General features: G+C 43.4%; 1 protein-coding gene across 2 annotated transcripts in view; it reads left to right on the top strand.

Moving 5' to 3' along the window:
- The window catches only part of PREX2 (phosphatidylinositol-3,4,5-trisphosphate dependent Rac exchange factor 2), a 224,749-nt gene that overhangs the window by 41,650 nt on the left and 162,388 nt on the right, over positions 1-20,711 (top strand). Inside the window, exons 2-4 of one of the 2 annotated variants that reach the window (XM_069957488.1) lie at positions 9,388-9,459; positions 14,417-14,539; positions 17,633-17,737. In XM_069957488.1, the coding sequence (XP_069813589.1) occupies positions 9,388-9,459; positions 14,417-14,539; positions 17,633-17,737 (300 nt within the window). Of the gene's footprint in view, positions 1-9,387; positions 9,460-14,416; positions 14,540-16,770; positions 16,917-17,632; positions 17,738-20,711 lie in introns of those variants that run through there. The other variant, XM_069957489.1, reaches the window with a different exon arrangement.

Here is a 20,711-nt window from a genome sequence, read left to right on the forward strand (position 1 = left end):
AAAAAACACTATCAGTTAGAGATGAGCAAACTTGCTGAAAGATCGGCATTTGAATCCTCCTACCTGGACAAGTTGGATGCAGCCCAAAGACTGCCTGAAAAACATAGATACAGCAGTTTAGCAGAAGGGAAGGGGGGGGGGGGCTTGTGTCACCCCAATGGAACACCTTTGCTATATTCTTCTGCCAATAGACTTATGAGCACTTAACAAAAGGTGGCATCTGAGTGTGGCAGAGGCAGGGCCTAAACAGTTAAAAGGATATTATATCCAAGAGCTAGAATTAAATGTTCCCACACTTAGCTTGTCTTACTCTCGAAGCCCCCCTAAATATTTTGAGTCGTCCCCATCTTTCTTGCTGCCATCATTCCTGAGATATATCTTTATATCCGAGGTAACACCAACCAGAACACTACATTTCCCAGCATGCATTGCACCTCTGAGGCAACTACCATCCACCTCATCTTGTAGTATCTTCCCCAGGGGCGTAACTAGAAATGGCTGGGCCCAAGAGCAAACTTTTGATTGGGGCCCCCCCGCCCCACCCCCTCTCGATCGACCACTATGCCATCAACACACTCAGCTCTACACAGGTTCTGTACACCATATAAATTACAGTACAGTTACATCAGGTGACTTACAGGAGACGTCTTCTCTGATCGGAGTTCTTCCCTTTTCATTTTCTTCTCCATCTGCCCTGGGCCGTTATGAGAACTTCTCCGGGCCACGAATCCACAGAATCTGCCAGACAGACATATTAGTCTCCTCACTCTGTCACCATCCTCATCTCTCTATACTGCACATCTGTATTTGCCCCTTTACACCCACATTTAGTGGGTAGGCTGACTCTATGTGATCCCATTTTAGTATATGGCCCTCCTCTCTGTCGCCCCTCCTTATAGATAGCTTCCTTATGTTGCCCCCCCCCGCTGTCCCCCTTATAGATGCCCCCCCATGTTGTCCCCTTATAGATGGTCCCCTATGTTGCCCCCCCTATAGATGGCCCCCTCTTCCCCTATATTGTCCCCTTATAGATGGCCCCCTTTCCCCCTTTATTGTCCCCTTATAGATGTTCCCCTCTCCCCCAATGTTGTACATTTATATCCCCCTCTCCCCCTATGTTCTCCCCTTATAGATGGCCTGCTCTCCCACTATGGTGTCCCCCCCTTATAGATGGCCCTCTCTCCCCCCCCCTTATAGATGCCCCCTTCTCTTCTCCCCCCTTCCTTATAGATGCCCCCTTCTCCCCCCCCTTCCTTATAGATGCCCCCTTCTCTTCTCCCCCCTTCCTTATAGATGCCCCCTCCTCTTCTCCCCCCCCCTTCCTTATAGATGCCCCCTTCTCTCCCCCCCTTCCTTATAGATGCCCACTTCTCTTCTCCCCCCTTCCTTATAGATGCCCCCTTCTCTTCTCCCCTCCCCTTCCTTACAGATGCCCCCTTCTCCCCCCCTTCCTTATAGATGCCCCCTTCTCCCACCCCCCTTCCTTATAGATGCCCCCTTCTCCCCCCCTTCCTTATAGATGCCCCCTTCTCTCCCCCCCTTCCTTATAGATGCCCCCTTCTCTTCTCCCCCCCTTCCTTACAGATGCCCCCTTCCCCCCCTTCCTTATAGATGCCCCCTTCTCCCCCCCTTCCTTATAGATGCCCCCTTCTCTTCCCCCCTTCCTTATAGATGCCCCCTTCTCTTCTCCCCCCCTTCCTTACAGATGCCCCCTTCTCCCCCCCCTTCCTTATAGATGCCCCCTTCTCCCACCCCCCCTTCCTTATAGATGCCCCCTTCTCTTCCCCCCCTTCCTTATAGATGCCCCCTTCTCTTCTCTCCCCCCCTTCTTTACAGATGCCCCCTTCACCCCCTTCCCCCCTTCCTTATAGATGCCCCCTTCTCCCCCCCCCTTCCTTACAGATGCCCCCTTCTCTCCCCCCCCTTCCTTATAGATGCCCCCTTCTCTTCTCCCCCCCCTTCCTTACAGATGCCCCCTTCCCCCCCCTTCCTTATAGATGCCCCCTTCCCCCCCCCCCTTCCTTATAGATGCCCCCTTCTCTTCTCCCCCTTCCTTATAGATGCCCCCTTCTCTTCTCCCCCCTTACTTATTGATGCCCCCTTCTCTTCCCCCCCCTTCCTCACAGATGCCCCCTTCTCCCCCCCTTCCTTATAGATGCCCCCTTCTCCCCCCCCCCTTCCTTATAGATGCCCCCTTCTCCCCCCCCTTCCTTATAGATGCCCCCTTCCCCCCCCCCCTTTCTTATAGATGCCCCCTTCTCCCCCCCCTTCCTTATAGATGCCCCCTTCTCCCCCCCCGCTTCCTTATAGATGCCCCCTTCTCTTCTCCCCCCCCCCTTCCTTACAGATGCCCCCTTCTCCCCCCCCCCCCCCCCCGAGGAAAGCAAGTTTAAAAAAAAGAAAAAAAACTCACCTAACAACACGCTCCCCCGTTGAGCCTTTTTCCTGTCACCCCGTCTGATGCGCGGCTGCCGTCTGATGCCGCGTCCTAGCCCCGGCAGCGCGCGTATCATAGAGTTCTGTGTGGGCTTGTGGCCGCGACTTCCGGCACACGTCTCTGTGCCGGAAGTCGCGACCGCAGCACAAGCCCACACAGAACTCTATGATACGCGCGCTGCCGGGGCTAGGACGTAGCATCAGACGGCAGCCGCGCATCAGACGGGGTGACAGGAGCGCTGTGGACCGGTCCCGTGCTCCTCCTGGCCCAGTGACTCCTTTTCCCTATGGTTGGGGAAAGGAGTCTCCGGGTCGGGAGGAGCACGGGACCGGCCCCCGGCTACAGCACCCGGGAGGCATGCTCAGCCGCCGGGTGCTGCAGGATATGTAAGCTCCAGGGGCCCGCGTCACTGGCCCCCTGATGCGGCGGGGCCCCCTGAACTACGGCGGTTGTTCCGCCAGTGATCTTCCCATAGCTGGCTCAATCTGTTTCTGCTTTAGGCTGGGTTCACACACAGTATATTTCAGGCAGTATTTGGTCCTCATGGCAACCAAAACCAGGAGTGGATTAAAAACAACAGAAAGGCTCTGTTCACACAATGTTGAAATTGAGTGGATGGACGCCATATAACGGTAAATAACTGCCATTATTTCAATACAATGGCCGTTGTTTTAAAATAACAGCAAATATTTGCCATTAAATGACGGCCATCCACTTAATTACAACATTGTGTGGACAGAGCCTTTCTGTTTTTTCAATCCACTCCTGGTTTTGGTTGCCATGAGGACCTGACATGAGGACCAAATACTGCCTGAAATATACTGTGTGTGAACATAGCCTTACACTGTAAACAAAATAGAGATGAAACAACTGTGTTTCCTTTCCCCTATACTGCTCAGGAGGCTGTCACTGTTCAGTTGTTTCCAGGTGCTCACTGATTGGTGTGGTGTAAGTGGTGGGTGGGTTACAGATGAGTAGTTACAGTTTGCCTGGCAGCAGAAGAGATCATGTGACTTTGGTGTCAGAAGGGAGGGGGAGGACAGAGGAGTCGAGACCAGGAAGTGAAGATTTTCAGCAGCTTCAGGGTGTAAGTCGGGATGTGCTGCAGACAAACGGCCCAATTTATGTTATAGAAACCTATTACAAACAAGCTTAGAATATGGGTGGGGCTTGAACAGGGTTAAATCTTTCTTAAGTGCTATAACTTATGTTATATGCTTTGTTACCTGGTATAGTCATTTATTTTTCTTGTAATATCAGATCAAATTGAACTTGGTCATTCACTCCCCTCTTCACCCCATAGTCAGGCTTCTTCTCCCTCTGAAACTCCGCTACCCCCTTTCCCTCCCATTGCTTGCTTAAAGTTCTTTTATATAATTGTATGCTGCAGTCAATGTTGGAATAGTTTTTTTACCTATACTTTATGTTCTTTTTGACTTAGATTTGTCAATTGCCATTATATAATCCCCCTTTTACAAAAAAATAAATAAAAGGATCAAAATAAAAAGATTACTAGTTAAAATGTGATTCTTTTTGTGACCGCTTCAGGCAAGTCAGTACAGGGTCAGGAACTCCTCTTAAAGACAGGTGTCCCTGCTCCTTGTGCAGGAAGCAGCAATGCTCTGTTTTTCTATCTCACGCTCTGTGGCCAAAAGGAGTTGAGCTTGCGTTGTTGTACATCACCACCTACACTACCTATTGGGCCTAATACTATGCACCATATCTGAATTAGTCATTGATTCAGAATTGAATTTTATTGTCATATTAACCTTCAGAATAATGTTAGTATGTCATTTACACTACAGAGTAAATGGACAAAAAAAAAGAAGGACACATTATATTGATTCCTTGTTTGTACCATTAGAAAATGGAGCTTGGCATATGAAAAACAAGCTCATATGGCCACATTGATGGAAAAAAAGTAAAAATTTTCATGAGGACTGCGGTGATAAACAAACCAACAAAAAATGCTGCGTCCTCAAGGCCCAAAATAGCCGCATCCTCAAGGGTTACTAAGAATATATTTTTATATTGTTCAGCTCATCATGAATTGTGCTGATTGTATCAGAACTTGAAGAACATGTGGCTCAGTCATGTCACAATGATGGCTGCAGCAATTACTGTGAGAATTGAATTATACTATAGTGAAATGTTCATGGAACTGGTGCTGGCAGCTATGTTAGTGAAGGGCTGAAAGGCAAACATATGTGAGCTCTGTGAGTACAATCTCATGTACCTAACTGGGCACATGCACCATAAGGCTATGTTCACACTACATAAAACAACGGCCGTAGTTTTCACTGCAAAACTACAGCCGTTGTTTTGAGGATGGTACGATACAGCAATTCGTACGAACTACGGTCGTACGATGCACACTGCGTATAAGGCTACGGCCGTAGTTCGTACGGACCCGTGAAAAATGAACCGGTCATTTATTTGCGGCCGGTAATGTTACAACTACGGCCGTGGATTTCAATGCGGCCGCAGACGTAAAATTTATTTCGGCCAAATGAAACTTGATTTTAATGTAAAAAATTTACTTGGTGGTTTATTCGGCTAGTCGCAGTGTTTCAATTAAATGACATGTTTCAGCCCGTTTAAAAACATTCTAGGAGGCAATATTAAACAACGGCCGTATTTTAATGACTAGCCCGCACGGTCGTAATTCTACGGCCGATGTTTTGGCCTCAAAATAATGGCCGTTGAAAATAACGGCCGTTGTTTTACATAGTGTGAACATAGCCTAATACTGGAGAACACACCCCGGATAATATTTATCAGGGTTATAGTCTCTAGTTATTGTACCAATTGCTGAATGCATTACATTCATTTTACATAAATCTTCATATATCCACAGGACAGATTCCCAAATGTAATAAATTCCCAGAATCATAAATCAGTTCACCATATAATAGCCTTTTGCAGCCTGTCAATACCTGTATGGGATGCTGGTTACCTAGTAGAGATGAGCGAACCGGGTTCAGGTTTGAGTCGATCCGAACCCGAACGTTCGGCATTTGATTAGCGGGGGCTGCTGAACTTGGATAAAGCTCTAAGGTTGTCTGGAAAACATGGATACAGCCAATGACTATATCCATGATTTCCACATAGCCTTAGGGCTTTATCCAAGTTCAGCAGCCACCGCTGATCAAACGCCCAACGTTCTGATGGACTCGAGCATGCTTGAGGTTCGCTCATCTCAGCTCAAGGATAAGGGCCAGTTCACATGGAAAAAAAACTGGTGGAATTCCACGGTGGAACTCTTTGCCACGGAATCCCGCCAGCCTCTGTGTCATACTGGCAGTCTATGGGGGGGCTCGTGCGCCTCCTCTCTCCGCGCCTCTACGCTCATAGAATTCACATGTCAATTCTTCCGTGCGGAGAAAGGAGGCGCCAGCCCTCCCATAGGCTACATTCACACGTTCCGTGTTCCGTGGAATGCCTGTAATGGAGTCTCCCACGCCCGGGCAGCATCTGTGATAAGATGCTGAGAGCGGGGAAATGTACAGATATGCACCGCGCTGTAATGACAGAACCGCGCAACTGATTCATTACTGTGCGGCGCATATCTGTACAGTTCCCCCGCCCCCAGCATCTTATCACAGAGAGTCCCTTACAGGCATTCCACGTCTGTGTTCTGTGCGGAACACGGAACGTGTGAATGCAGCTATAGACAGACAGCATGACACGGAGGCTTGTGGGATTCCGCTGATTTTACTCTGTGTGAACTGGCCCTAATACAGTACATTATTGGTAAATTCTCTAGATTGCTTATCTGACGTCTTTTACCTCCAGTAGTGAAGGAGTAAGGCTGCAAAAAGAATAACCTATGAGTCAGAATGGCAGTAGCCCAAAAAATATATGAGATACCAAAATGTCTATGTATAGGACTATTTACTTTCTCTCATGAAAAAGGGGTATAAGTTTGCAGAATACTGTAGTGTGTCCTTTAAATGTAATTAGACACAGCGTTATATAAAGATTGACTATTACAAATTTCTATTGCTAAAATCTCTGCAGGGAGAATTCAGCCTGTAGGCAGCGTTTCATAGATCAGGAGGAGCTAAGTAGATTGGTATGAAAAGATTCAGTAGAATCAGTGGGCGGCCATACTCAGTCCTTGGCAGCTTTCTCCGTATTAGTGTGCATATAAAAATAACTGTAAGTCACTGATTAGGACCGCCCACTGGACTCTTAATTCCAAAATGAAAAGAGTGATTTATGAATAATCACTAGTTATATAGAATTTTCCTCAAAATGATATATCAATAAGTTTAGCTCCTCCTGCTCTATAACTGACTGACTGCAGATTGAACTGGATTTTCCATGTGGTATTTACTGAATAAGCTCTGTCTATTTGTATACAGAGGTCCCAGCAGAAATACAAGCATTAAAAATATTACATGAACTCACACACCCGCTATCTCTTTGATAACTCTCTTCTTGACCCTTTACAGTTCGGTTTAAGATCCCTTCACTGCACCGAAACCACTCTCACCAAGGTGTCAAACCATAGACCACCAGCTCCTTCTCTCCATGCTCCACTCTCTTGGCCTCAAGGACTCTGTTTTCTTCTGGTTCTCTTCGAACTTCTCTGACTGCTCCTTCAGTGTCTCCTTCTCTGGCTCTACTTCTTCTCCTTTACCTCTTACTGTTGGTATTTCCCAGGGATCAGTCCTGGATCCCTCCTCTTCAAAACTTTTGTGAGTTCAGTGTAGCTGAATTTACTCAGAAGAAAAAAAAAATTCTTAAAACAACTGGATTCTGAGTTATACAGATTTGAAAATTACTTCTATTTAAAAATCTCAAGTCTCCAGTACTTATCAGCTGCTGTATGTCCTGCAGAAAGTGGTGTATTCTTTCCAGTCTGACACAGTACTCTATGCTGCTACCTCTGCCTATAACAGAAACTATCCAGAGCAGTAGCATAGAAAACCTCTCCTGCTCTGGATAGTTCCTGTCATGGACAGAGGTGGCAGCAGAGAGCACCATGCCAGACTGGAAAGGAAACTCTACTTCCTTCAGGGCATACAGCAGCAGATACATACTGGAAGGCTTATGTTTTTAAAATAGAAGTAATTTACAAATATCTAGAACTTTCTGTTGTTTCTCCACGGTACACCTTTTAAAGGATTTAGTTATTTAGGATTGAAGAAAAAAAATATGGCTACTTTCTTGCAAAAAAAAAAAAAGCACCACCCCTATCAGGTGGTGTGTGGTATTGCAATCCAGCTTCATCCATTTCAAAATCCACACTGAAATGGAGGGAAAAAATGGTGCTGGAAGAAAGCAGCCATGAAATCAGCCTGGATAACCCCTTTAAATTTCATTGGTGTGCCATTCTTATCTACATATATGTCTGTTTTCCATATTCCAGAAATCAAGGATCCGTTTGTACGCCTCATCTATATGTATATGACTCTCACTGTACAGGAGTCGGTATGGATTTATTATCCATTTTTGCACTAATAAATGAAAGGTCTGAAGCTATACTACACATTAGAACCAAAGCCTACCAGTACCCCAAATCTCAGTGTGTCTCTGCCTGGTCTTATTGACAATGACATATTGCACAACTGCTGTGTAAAAATGCAGCTCATGATGAATTGTGAGTCCGATTCCCATGCACAAGCCATAACAGTGCCACAAATCATTCATATGCTTGCAATTTATATGTTTTTTCCTTACAATATGGCTGAACCATTGACCTATATTATGAAAGTAATAACTGGAAAGCAGAGAGGCCACATAACCATGTTATATATACAGTACAATGAGCTCCACCACTGCTTTAATATACTATAAAACCCAATCTAACCAGAACTACTCACAGTTTTCAATATACTCGGCAAAGAACATAGGATTATATACATATTTATATGCATTTTGTTACATTCTTTTTGCCTTTATTAATCTCCATGTTTTTTCAGGTGACATTATAAAATTGTTACATAAAATATTCTGTAGACTTAATGTTACACCTGGCACCAATAGGGGGCACTACATAATATACCTTGCAACTTTAGGTCAGAAGCAATTATCAGCTTACCATGTATTAGTTCTATTGATATCAGCACAATGTGCTGGCTCAGCCTTTCTCCACATCCACTGATCTTCCAGTATTTGAGGCCACTTTGCCCAGAAGATCTTAAAGGATACCTGTAATTTCATGTGATTTTTTTTAGGATAAGTTGTCCTGTGTGCCATTATATCTTGGATGGCATTTTTCAACAGATTTCTGCTCTGAAAGTTGCCATTGTACAGTCATTCTTTCTCTATATGCGATGTGTGTGTTCCCAGGCAATTCCCTCTCTCATCTCCTTCATCCCCCTTCATAGACTAATTCTGGAGCGAGCTCCAAGCTGTAACCAGTAAACAAAAAACATTGCAATGCATTTTTGTCTGATAAGATATATTATGTGGTTGCTTTTTTTTGTAATTTTTGCTTAAGCATTTTTGTCTCATAAGTTATATTATATGTTTTGTTTGTTTTTTTTTGTTTTTTTATATTTGCTTGCAATATTGATTTGTGTGATGTGTGATGAAACAACAGTGACTGCTAAGACCAGGTGCAATCAGTAAGTTTTGACATTTCTGATGACATCAAAAGTTACTATAAATAGCAGTACCACTTTAACGTAAGTTCTTGCTTCCAGGTATATGGCTACAAACTGAATGTTCTTGTTACTAATCCCCAAAAAGTTAATCTTCTTTCCCCAAATGTAATTAGACGACAGTCATAGTCCGATCTTTTGTCTGAATAAGATCCTGTCCTCGGGTTTAGTTAGATATTGTTTCTAATATTAAGCCTCTATGTCTTTGGATTATCATTGGGACATTGGGGAAATGGAATTGCTATGAGGCTGTGTTATTCTTTCCTTTCAGGTAACAAAGACACAGATTGTAATAAGACATCTCTCTCTCTCTCTCTCTCTCTCTCTTTTTCCTAGGCGTTTTTCCACCGGATGATGCAATATGCTGCTTCAAAATCTGATAAAAATGTCACAGAGGAAACCGTAAAGGTTAGTCCTGAAATTCTTGATGGTTGTGTTCTATTTTCAGGACATGTGGATGTGTTTTGACTTCACTAATAGAATTATTTGAAACAACATAACAAGAGTCCTGACATGTTTAGTTAGTCTGAAGACCTCATCCCTGCACTGATGACACATCTCAGCCGTGTGTGGAAATACCCGTGCATTGCTCATGGAAAGCTGGTATTTTTAGTAAAATAAAGGCCGTTATTTTCAGCCTTCCAAGATTTCTATTGAAATCTATAGAAACAGCGGCCGTTAGTTCACACAATGCATAGAATAATGGCCGTTGTTTGCTGTCGCTGTCAGGACATTTATTGGCGGCCGTTATTTAGCGAACAACGGACGTTATTTTAAGTTGTTCACACACACATTTTTCTGGGGCCATCCTCTCACCGTCTTTTTAACAAAATTCAATGGACTTTTAAAAATAGCCACACCCAAAAATAGGCAAAAATTGTCAATGTAATGTGGTTTGTTATATCCCAGGACAGCAATGAATAGTGTCGGCTTACCTATATAGTTCACAGCTTTAGGATGGGTTCACACTACGTACTGTATATTTCAGTCAGTATTGTGGTCCTCATATTGCAACCAAAACCAGGAGTGGATTAAAAACACAGAAAGGATCTGTTCACACAATGTTGAAATTGAGAGGATGGCCGCCATTTAATGGCAAATATTTGCTGTTATTTTAAAACAACGGGTGTTATATTGAAATAATGGCAGTTATTTACTGTTATATGGCGGCCATCCACTCAATTTCAATAGTGTGTGAACCATAGCCCTTCTGTGTTTTGAATCCACTCCTGGTTTTGGTTGCAATATGAGGACCACAATACTGACTGAAATATAGTGACTCTGTACCCACAATCTGCCCCCCCCAAACCGCTTGTACCTTCGGATAGCTGCTTTTAATCCAAGATCTGTCCTGGGGTCCGTTTGGCAGGTGATGCAGTTATGGTCCTAAAAAACAACTTTTAAACTTGAAGCCCTGTGTCAAACAGCTGTGGCTTGGAGTATCTGTGCCCTATCCTTGCACCAACCCTCCGTCCCTCCTCCCCACCTTCTTCATCATTAGGAATGACACTGGAACATTTTCTCCTGTCTGAACATTGCACAGGTGCCTTAACGATCCAGCCCATGTGCCGTGCTGACACAGCTGATGAATAGGAGACAATCTGCCTGGAGCATTCCTAATGATGAGGAGGGAGGGGAGGAGGGACAGAGAGGGTGCGCAAGCCTAATGCATACACAATCTAGGCCACGGCCGTTGTGCACAGGGCTGCCAGTTTAAAAGATGTTTTTAGGACAATAACTGCATCACCTGTTGAACGGACCGCAGGACAGATCTTGGATCAAAAGCAGCTATCTAAAGGTACAAGTGGTTTTGGGGGGGGGGTCAGATTGTGGGTGCAGAGTCACCTTTGATTAGATATATTTAGAAAAAAAATACATTTTATATCATATTGGAGCCGTGGGTGTCCTGACTCCAAATTTTTTTTTATTCTATTTTGTTGCTATGCCCCTTTTTCCAAGATGTGATTTTACTATTTTGTTGAGTGTCTGCACTTTTCCCTAAATAGTCAGGTGTGGGTAAACTTTATTTAAAAAAGGTATGGAAATTCTAGGTTGGTGGTGGTGGGGGATTTGGAGTTCATCCTGGTTTATGACCCCTCAGCACCATAGTCACACCCTCCTGAGCCCGATTCACACTCTTTTAATTTGGCCGTACATCTTCAATAACTCATGGTTACTTATCTCTCCTCCTCGTCTTCCTCACAGGAACATTCAGCACAGCCTGGTATTCCTGTATTCTCTATGGGGAGGGGTAAGTTGTGGCATAAGAGCTCTAGCTGTGGCTTATCTCTCCCTGGACAAAGGGATCAAGTGAAGATTTTTCATCACACCTGACCCCTATCCCAACCAACATCATCTGCTTGTGGTCATTCAGGAGAGCCCCATACACATTAGAATAATAGCCGAAAACACTGTGTATGGTGGGTACATCCAACTAAATTATTAGAAGCATTGGCCTTTAGCAACATGTTCACCCATCCAAGTCTGATTCAAACTCCATTAGCCTCATATTCACCCCCACCTGATCTACACCCCCTTAGCCTCATATTCATCCTCCCATATCCTGATTCATGCCCCCTCAGCCTTATATTCCCATACCCCTGATCCTAGCATTCACACTCATTTTTTAAATGTAGTTCATACCCATCTGACTATTCAGAGAAAAGTGAAAGCGAATGTACCATCAGGTACATTCGCTTTAACGTGACCCACGGATAGATAAGCACCGGCGCAGGGAAGTTGGTGCTGTGGTCCATTTTTGAACCGCGGTCTGGTTCCCGTGTACGGCGCTGTTCTATTCACGGGTACTGGGCCGGGGCTGGAGGTGGGCCCGCCTGCCCAATAGGAGGAATCCCCCGCCCCTCTATGACGCGGCTCCGTTAGAATCAATTGAGCTGCGTCATAGAGGGGCGGGGAATTCCTCCCTCTGGTGGCAGTCTGGCCCGCCTCCAGTGCTTCAGCCCTGGCCCGATACCCGTGGATAGAACGGCACCATACACAGGAACCAGGACGCGGTTCAAAAAATGGACCGTGGCACCAGCTTCCCTGTGCCGGCGCCGATCTATCCATCGGTCATGTTAAAGCATATGTACCTGATGGTACATTTGCCTTAAGTTAGGCAACTATATAGTTAAATGCCTTTGTTAAAAAATATGTTATTTGTTAAACTTTACATTATTTTAGATCTATCTAGTGACCAACTGAACATCATCATGTCATTAGGTCAGATTTTCATCCCTAACAATTATATTAAAAAGTTCATTATGGAAGGCATATAGTGAAATCCGTACACCTTCGAGGAGGAAGAGCACAAAGAAATAAAAGAAACTGCTTGTAATTAGGAGCCCAGAGGCTACACCCTGATAATAAATAATAACTGGATATTCCTGAACTGGCCTAAGGTTCTCTCAATAATTTGACAATATTGCAGTTTTTGACCAAAGAGCAGCTAGAAATCTTCTCTTTCTTGCCTTGGTATTCTCTAAGTTGCCGGCTGCCGGCAGCACATGATGCATTGTGTAAACATTCTTCAACTAAGTGCAGAATAAATTTTCGCTTTCAAAGCATTAATCTTTTTATCTGATTGTGATAGAGCCTCGGCGGTGCTATATATCCAGCCCAGACGCGTAATACCTTCTCCAGCCGTAATCAGGACTCCGGAGAGAGCAATGCGGAGACCGCCGTGATTTCTCAGACACAATTTGATACAAAGGATATAGAGGGGCAATGCTATGCTAAACTATTGGTGTCCAATGTGAAAGGTGAACTAAAGAACCACAGGGGATAGAAAGTACTTTTTATGACTCTAAATACAGTCCATGAGAAAGCAGATATATGGAAAATATACTGAAATGGAGAAGGGGTAAAGTGATCTAGATTAGATTGGAGCCAGTGCTTGCTAAATGTTAGTTTATTAGGTGATATTTATGTGTTTACCACCAACTGGATTGCTTCCATAAATGTATAGGGAAAAAACGGAAGGTAGGAAAAATATTTCCTGAGCTATATCTGGAAATTAGTTTGCTTTATTATTTATATGAAACAGCAATATTTAAAGGCTTCCAGCACTGAGCATTGTATATTAAAGGGGGTTATCCAGGATTGGAAAAATGCAGATATTTTCTTGCAAGAACAGATCCTCAGATTTTACAAGTGATTTTTTTTAAACTTTGCAATGTGCACACAAAGTATGTTTTAATAATAATAATAATAATAATAATAAATTTATTTGTATAGCGCCAACAGATTCCGCAGCGCTTTTTTTTTCTATGCATACAGTACAGAGGTACATCATACACAGTTAAATTGGAATAAATAAGTACATAGTTAATAAAAATAACAAAAAATACAAAATACAGAGTATAGACGAGACCTGCTCGTTGGAGCTTACAGACTAATTTTCATAGACACCAGGCATAAGTGCTTTATTTGTCCATGGTCCAGCCATTGTACATAATTAGAATTACAAGAACGGCTGTTGTTTGCAATTAAAACAATGGCTGTTCTTGTCATGGAGAAATGTGGTGCACTGAATAACAGCTAATGCAATTTTCAGCGCAACAACAGCCATACATTGTGTGAACATAGTCCTAGGATGCTTAATATTTTATCATTACAGTAAATTTGATATTCCCTGTTTGGATAGGCTGTGTTATATGGAATGAAATGACCCCTTAAAGGGGTTATCCAGCGCTACAAAAACATGGCCACTTTCCCAATTTGGGTGGGGTTTTAAAACTCAGTTCCATTGAAGTAAATGGAGCTTAATTGCAAACTGCACTTGAACTGGAAACAACAGTAGGGGCAAAAGTGGTCATGTTTTTGTAGCGCTGGATAACCCCTTTAAAGGGGTTATCCAGTGCTACAGAAACATGGCCACTTTCTTTTAGAGACAACACGACTCTTGTCTTCAGTTCAGGTGTGGTTTGCAATTAAGCTCCATTCACTTCAATGGAACTGAGCAGCAAAACCCCGCCCAAGCTGGAGACAAGAGTGGGGCTGTCTCTGGAAGAAAGTGGCCATGTTTTTGTAGTGCTGGATAACCCCTTTAAGGCTATGTTCACATACAGTATTTCTGTCCGTATTTTGGTCAGTATTTTTTCAACCAAATCTGGGAGTGGGTTGAAAACACAGAAACTGTACAAATATTTCTATTATTAATATAAATAAATTAATTAATTTAAATTAATTCATGTTGGCTCCACTCCTGATTTTGGCTGCAAATACTGACAGAAATACTGTTAAAAATACTCTGTGTGAACATAGGCTTAAGTATTATTCTGTAGAACATGTTACTTCTTGGTAAGTATCTAGAACATTTTCAAAATAGTTCGCTTGTGTAACTGTATAACCCTGATCTTTCTAGATGCTGTTCTCCAACATTGAGGACATCCTTATGGTACACAGAGACTTTCTATCCCTCATTGAACAATGTTTGCACCCGGAACCTAACGCCCATCAAGAAGTGGGGAGCTGCTTTCTCCAATTTGTATGTTGGATTTTACACTTTTATTTCACTACGTCTTTCAATAATCTTTATTCAGTAGATAGTCCACAGCACTTGAAATCTGTGAAAAACTTTTTGAATATTTACATTGTCCTTGGTCGAGATTAGATCCGCTGGCACCGCGGTTGTATAAAGTGTTGGCGGAGTGCTGCTGAACTATCTTCTACATATACCATTAATATTTATGCATCTGTATTATGTCTAACACTTTATTTAGATAAGTGTAAAATACTGTGGTTTACACTATGCCTTGCAGCACTGAGGTTTGAATGCAATTTGGGCACCATCACAGACTTTGTACCATTTTTCTATGGTCTATCAAGTACTCTGGTTCTCTCCCATACTCCCATGGGGGAGATTTATCAAACATGGTGTAAAGTGAAACTGGCTCAGTTGCCCCTAGCAACCAATCAGATTCCACCTTTCATTTTCCAAAGAGTCTGTGAGGAATGAAAGGTGGAATCTGATTGGTTGCTAGGGGCAACTGAGCCAGTTTCACTTTACACCAGGTTTGATAAGTCTCCACCCATATATACATATGTTTCCACCTTTACCTTTTATTTACTCCAGTAAAGGATTTCTGTTTCTCAACAAATCACAATATGGCATCATAACACTCAATAGGCTTCATTTACATAACAATCACTTGGTGTCCGAGGTAGAATTGTAGCCAATTGATATTGGTGCTCTTAAAGGGGTACTGCATCTATTTAACCTTGTAGTGTAAGGGGTACTCTCCAGAACAGCACTGTGTATATCTGTGTATTTGGGGATAGAACTGCAATGTAAAGCCACTCGCAGTGCATGTATGTAGGCGATTGTGTGGGTGTATGCGTGTGTATGTATGTGCCTGTTTGTAGGCGATTGTGTGGGTGTATGTGTGTGTATGTATGTGCATGTTTGTAGGCGATTGTGTGGGTGGCGATTGTGTGGGTGTATGCGTATGTATGTAAGTGCATGTATGCCGACCACATATCTCAGGGCCCCACCAGGAAGCTATACTGAGTAAGCCATAGGTGAGACAAGTTTAAAAGGGCAGTTGAGAATACCCCTTTAAACTTGCAGTAATCTGAGGGATCATTGTGTTCTTAGGGTACAATGAGATGAAAGGTTCTTGTGTTACTATCAAGCTGGGTCTCCTCCCACAATTTCCATGTTTCATGATGACAATCCGCACATTTACTGGAATATGTACTTACTTTACTTTGTGGAATTGGCAATGAGGTTATGATTATATTTACCTTCTATCTACTGCCAAATTTCATCAAGCATTTTGGAAAGCCGAGCATCACTGCAGGTGGACAAAGATGGATGAAGAGGCGGCATTATAATCTTACATGAGGTTACAGGCCCTCCAGCTTTGGCTGCCCAGGCATGATGGGAATTGTAGTTTTGCAACAGCTGGAGGGCCTGAGTTTGACACCCTTGGTATACACCTAGGGGGACATCTATGCTGTACACCACTCTTAAATAAAGCCACATCCCTTTATCCTCATGTACGCTTCTTATGGTATGGCAGCGTGGGGTATTGTGAGTTCCTGAGGGAATTGAAGTGGGTGCTGTGTCAGGTGTCTTAAAGTGGCACTATGAGCAGGTTCTGCCCTAAGAACCTGCTGATATGCCCCACAAACTGTTTACTTTGCCACTCGTTCGCTGATGATAACTAGGGATGGTCCGAACCCGGTTCGGTTCGGGTTCGTACGAACCCGAACTCTAGGTAATGATTCCCGCTGTCTGCCCGCTCCGCGGAGAGGGTGGATACAGCGGGAGTACCGCATGGAAAACTGGGATACAGTCATAGCCATGGGCTGTATCCCAGTTTTTCAGGCGGTCCTCCCGCTGTATCCACCCGCTGCACACGGGCAGACAGCGGGAATCGAATGCTGAGCGTTCGGGTTCATACGAACCCGAACCTCGGCAGTTTCGGACCATCCCTAATGATAACTCTTTTCTTCTCCTCCGCATTTTTAAGCAATTTCCTAATTGCCCCTAGGGTAATTAGAAGCTTAGGAGCATTTGGGGTGTCGCCCTGTGGCCCAGAGTACCCACTCTTCCCACCAAGCCCACCCACTCCAGTCCCGCCCTCATAGCGCACACACACTGACTGGGATTTCCACACTAGATCCTTCTGTGCCCCTCCTCTCTTTCCCAGCATTCTCAGCACACAGCTGCCTGTTAACTCCTGCACTGCTGGACAACTTCCAATGTTGTGTGCTGGCACAACTGGCACTCTCCAACTGCCAGACTAATTAACCCTTCACAGTAACAGTCAAACTTACCCCAGGCCACACCGGCGCAGGCTCTGTGCAACAAATCTACGCCTGTTTCCATATGCCTCGCCCCCCTGTCCGCCCATCAGGTGAATGGGGAATAAGGCTGGTGTACACCAGGGAGAAGAGGTGAATCTGTGCCCTCTCCATGGCGTACGCCACATTTGCAGTGTTCATAAATCTCTCCCCAAATGTAGAGAAGAAACATGATACAAACCTTGTCTAAACTTGGGGTATGGCGGAGGTTTTGACCAGTTGTAAGTGAATGGACACAAGTGAACCTGGAGCACATACATGCGAGCATAATCAGGCTCATTTGCCCCTCTTGGATTCAAACCCATTGGTTTTCTTGTCTTTATACATTAGTTGTACTATACACAGAGGTATACTGAATGGGGGCTGTTCTTACACTTATATCAATGTGAGATTTAGGCTGGGTTCACACTGCGTTTTTGCAATCTTGATTACTTTTAACGGACAGAAATATGTAGTCAACACTATTGTGTCCATTAAAAAATGCATCCGTTTCAATCCATTTTTATTTTATAATGGAAGTCAATGAAAAAACGGATCCAAACGGATGACACACAATTGCATCCGTTTTTCCATTAAACGTATACGTTAAACGGATTGCAAAAACGCAGTGTGAACCCAGCCTAATCTTCTATAAAACATCACCAAAACTACACCAGTTTGCTGTGATCAGAAAAGTAGCTAGTAAGAGTAATAGAGTGCTGCATCCTCCATGCAATTTTATACATACTGATGCTAATATGATCTAATATTCTATCCTTATAAATTGTAGAAAGAACGTTTTGCCATTTATGATGAATACTGTAGCAACCACGAGAAGGCACAGAAACTTTTACTGGAACTTAACAAGATAAGGACAGTGCGGACCTTTCTGCTGGTAAGGAGTAATGCATGGCCTGATGCATGGCCTGTGCCGAGTTATGGGGTGATCTTGTATCAGGGTGATTTTTATGTAGTTTTTCAGTGTGTATTTGCAGTATTTCCAGTTTAGGTCTATGACAGGTTGGAAATATAATGCTGTCTGTTATGTGCTTCATGATTTAAAAGCTATTGTAAAACTCGTAAAAGCCCTCACTACCTACAGCACTATATTTATAACTCGGACAGATAATGTGACTAGGTTTTACTGTTAGTATATTGTTTAGTTTTCATCGAACAGTTTTACTATTCATTAAATATCATTTTTTTTTGTACTTTACTTTTTTATTTTTTGAGCCAAAGCCAGGAACAGATTTAAAAGGAAGGGGAAGTATAAAGGAAGGACTTTCACATATTCTTCCTGTTGGGTCCACTTCCAACTTTGACCTACATCCAACGTACATCCAAAACTGCTTGTGTGATTCCAGCGTCAAAGGCGTATTCCCAGCTGAATTGATTGATATTTGCAAAAATATTAAAGTGATACTTGAGCGATTTTTTTTTCTTTCAAATCAACTAGTGTCATAATTGTAAATGTACTTTTATTAAAAAATCTCAAGTCTTCCAGTACTTATTAGCAGCTGTATGTCCTGCAGGAAGGGGTGTATTCTCTCTAGTCTGACACAGTGCTCTCTGCAGCCACCTTTGTCCATGATAGGAACTGGCCAGAGCAGGAACAAATCTCCATAGAAAACCTCTCCTTTTCTTCAGACTGGAAAGAATACACCACTTCCTGCAGGACATACAGCAGCTGATAAGTACTGAAAGACTTTTTTTTAAAAGAAGTAAATTACAAATCTCTGGAACTTTGTGGCACCAGTGTATTTGAAAGAATTTTCTTTTTTGCTGGAGTACCCCTTTAATTTAACGAGCCCTACAAGTATAACTATTTTAGTTGTGATGAGAATACCCCTTTAGGCTATGTTCCCACAGCGTAAGAGACCAGCCATTCCATGACCCGGCCTGGTCATGGAATGACCGGTCTCTGAAAACATCATCCGGATGATGTTTCGGGCATCATCCGGATGATGTTTGCCCGCATCAGAACACTCCACTGCATACTATGAAGTAAGCGGCCGGATCTGCTCTCTTCTCAGTGTGAACTGACAGGGTTTTCTGCAGCCGCTATTAACTGAATAGCGGCCACAGAAAACTGACATGTCAATTGTTTGCGGTGCCGGGATCCCATAAAGGAATAGGCAACGTATCTTTTTGCAAAAAGTACGGCTGTTGTTGCCGATTTCAACAAAGGCCGTACTTTTACGAAAAGATACGTTGTGTGAACATAACCTTGATCTTTCTTACTTTGTCACACTTTTCTGGTTTGTGTACAGCGTTGAAGGCAATTCGTATTTCTCTAATATTGGTAAAATAAAAAGACTGCAGATAATCTTGATTCATTATCAGGGCCATTTCTATGATTTGTGCTAGAATCCCCCCAAGCCTATTGAAAATCAAAGTAAGGCGGGTGTGCAGAAAACCTACAGCTTATGATAATAAGTGCACACACAATCCAGCTCCACCATAAATCGCCCTGTTCCAGCACTACCTTCCATCGTTGGTGAAGACAAAAGTTCTAAAGTTTCCAATCTCACAAGTGTGTTACCAATTCTTTAATCTTTATTGCTTCTACAAGGATAAAAGCCCCTGACATATACAAGAGTCAATGCATTGTGACTCCTCATGGTGATCTTATTCATGGTCATACTACCATTACACCTGCTGCTCCATATCAATGGGCAGTGATGACTTGTAGTGTAGTGAAGCATATAACCATACCTGCAGAGTGTTTGCTGTCCTGACTTCCTTGCATTCTCTGTCTGTGTCTAGCTATGCCTGTGTTATTTGCAGGTCATGAGGTCAATGAAGTCAGTCGTGTGTAGGATTTATGGACACTCCCTAAAATCTGCCGCCCTTCAAAGCCTTCTCAAGACTGATATTACCAATAATACCAGTATACAGGAAATATTATCACCATACATATTACCGCCATACTGTTACTAAACAAATCCTGTTTACTGAGACCAATATTGCCAATATTACCAGTACACAAGGAAATATTACCGCCACACCACAACCATCACCACCATATTGTTACTGACAAAATCCAGTATACTAAATCCAATAAAACACAGTACCAGATAACAAGTAACAAATAATACCACCACATACTGACTAACACCACTGCTGCTACTGAATATAATCCTCTGTACATAGACCAATATCACTTCATACATTCACATAGAGGTGGACGCACTGTACACAGGCTCTGTACACCATATACATTACAGTGCAGTTATATCAAGTGACTCACATGGGACGTCTTCTCTGATCGGAGTTCTTCTCTTTTCATCTTCTCCATCTGCCCAGGGCCATTATGAGAACTTCTTCGAGCCACGAATTCACATAATTTGCCAGACAGACATATTAGGCTCCTCACTCTGTCACCATCCTCATCTCTACACACTGCACATCTGTATTGGTCCCTTTACACCCTCATTTAGTAGGTAGCCCTGACACTATGTGACCCCCCTCTGTGCATGCCCTATTGTATACACCACCCATGTAGTCCACCTTATAGATGGCCCCCCAATGTTTCCCCCTTATAGATGGCCCCCCTGTGTTGTCCCTCTTATAGATGCTCCCCATGTTATTCCCCATATAGATGGCCCCCCATTTTATCCCCCTTACAGATGCCCCCCATGTTGTCCCCTCCTCCTGCCCCTTCATCACCATACTACTACCCCTTTCATCCTCCTGCCCTTTCATCATCATACTACTACACCCCCCATCATCCTCTTGTTCATTCATCATCATCATCATACCACTACACCCCCATCATCCTCTTGTTCCTTAATCATCATACCACTACACCTCTCATCATCCTCTTGTTCCATCATTATACCACAACACCCCTCATCATCCTCTTGTTC

This window comes from Dendropsophus ebraccatus, chromosome 2 (genome assembly GCF_027789765.1).
Source record: "Dendropsophus ebraccatus isolate aDenEbr1 chromosome 2, aDenEbr1.pat, whole genome shotgun sequence".
Taxonomy (NCBI): Eukaryota; Metazoa; Chordata; class Amphibia; order Anura; family Hylidae; genus Dendropsophus; species Dendropsophus ebraccatus.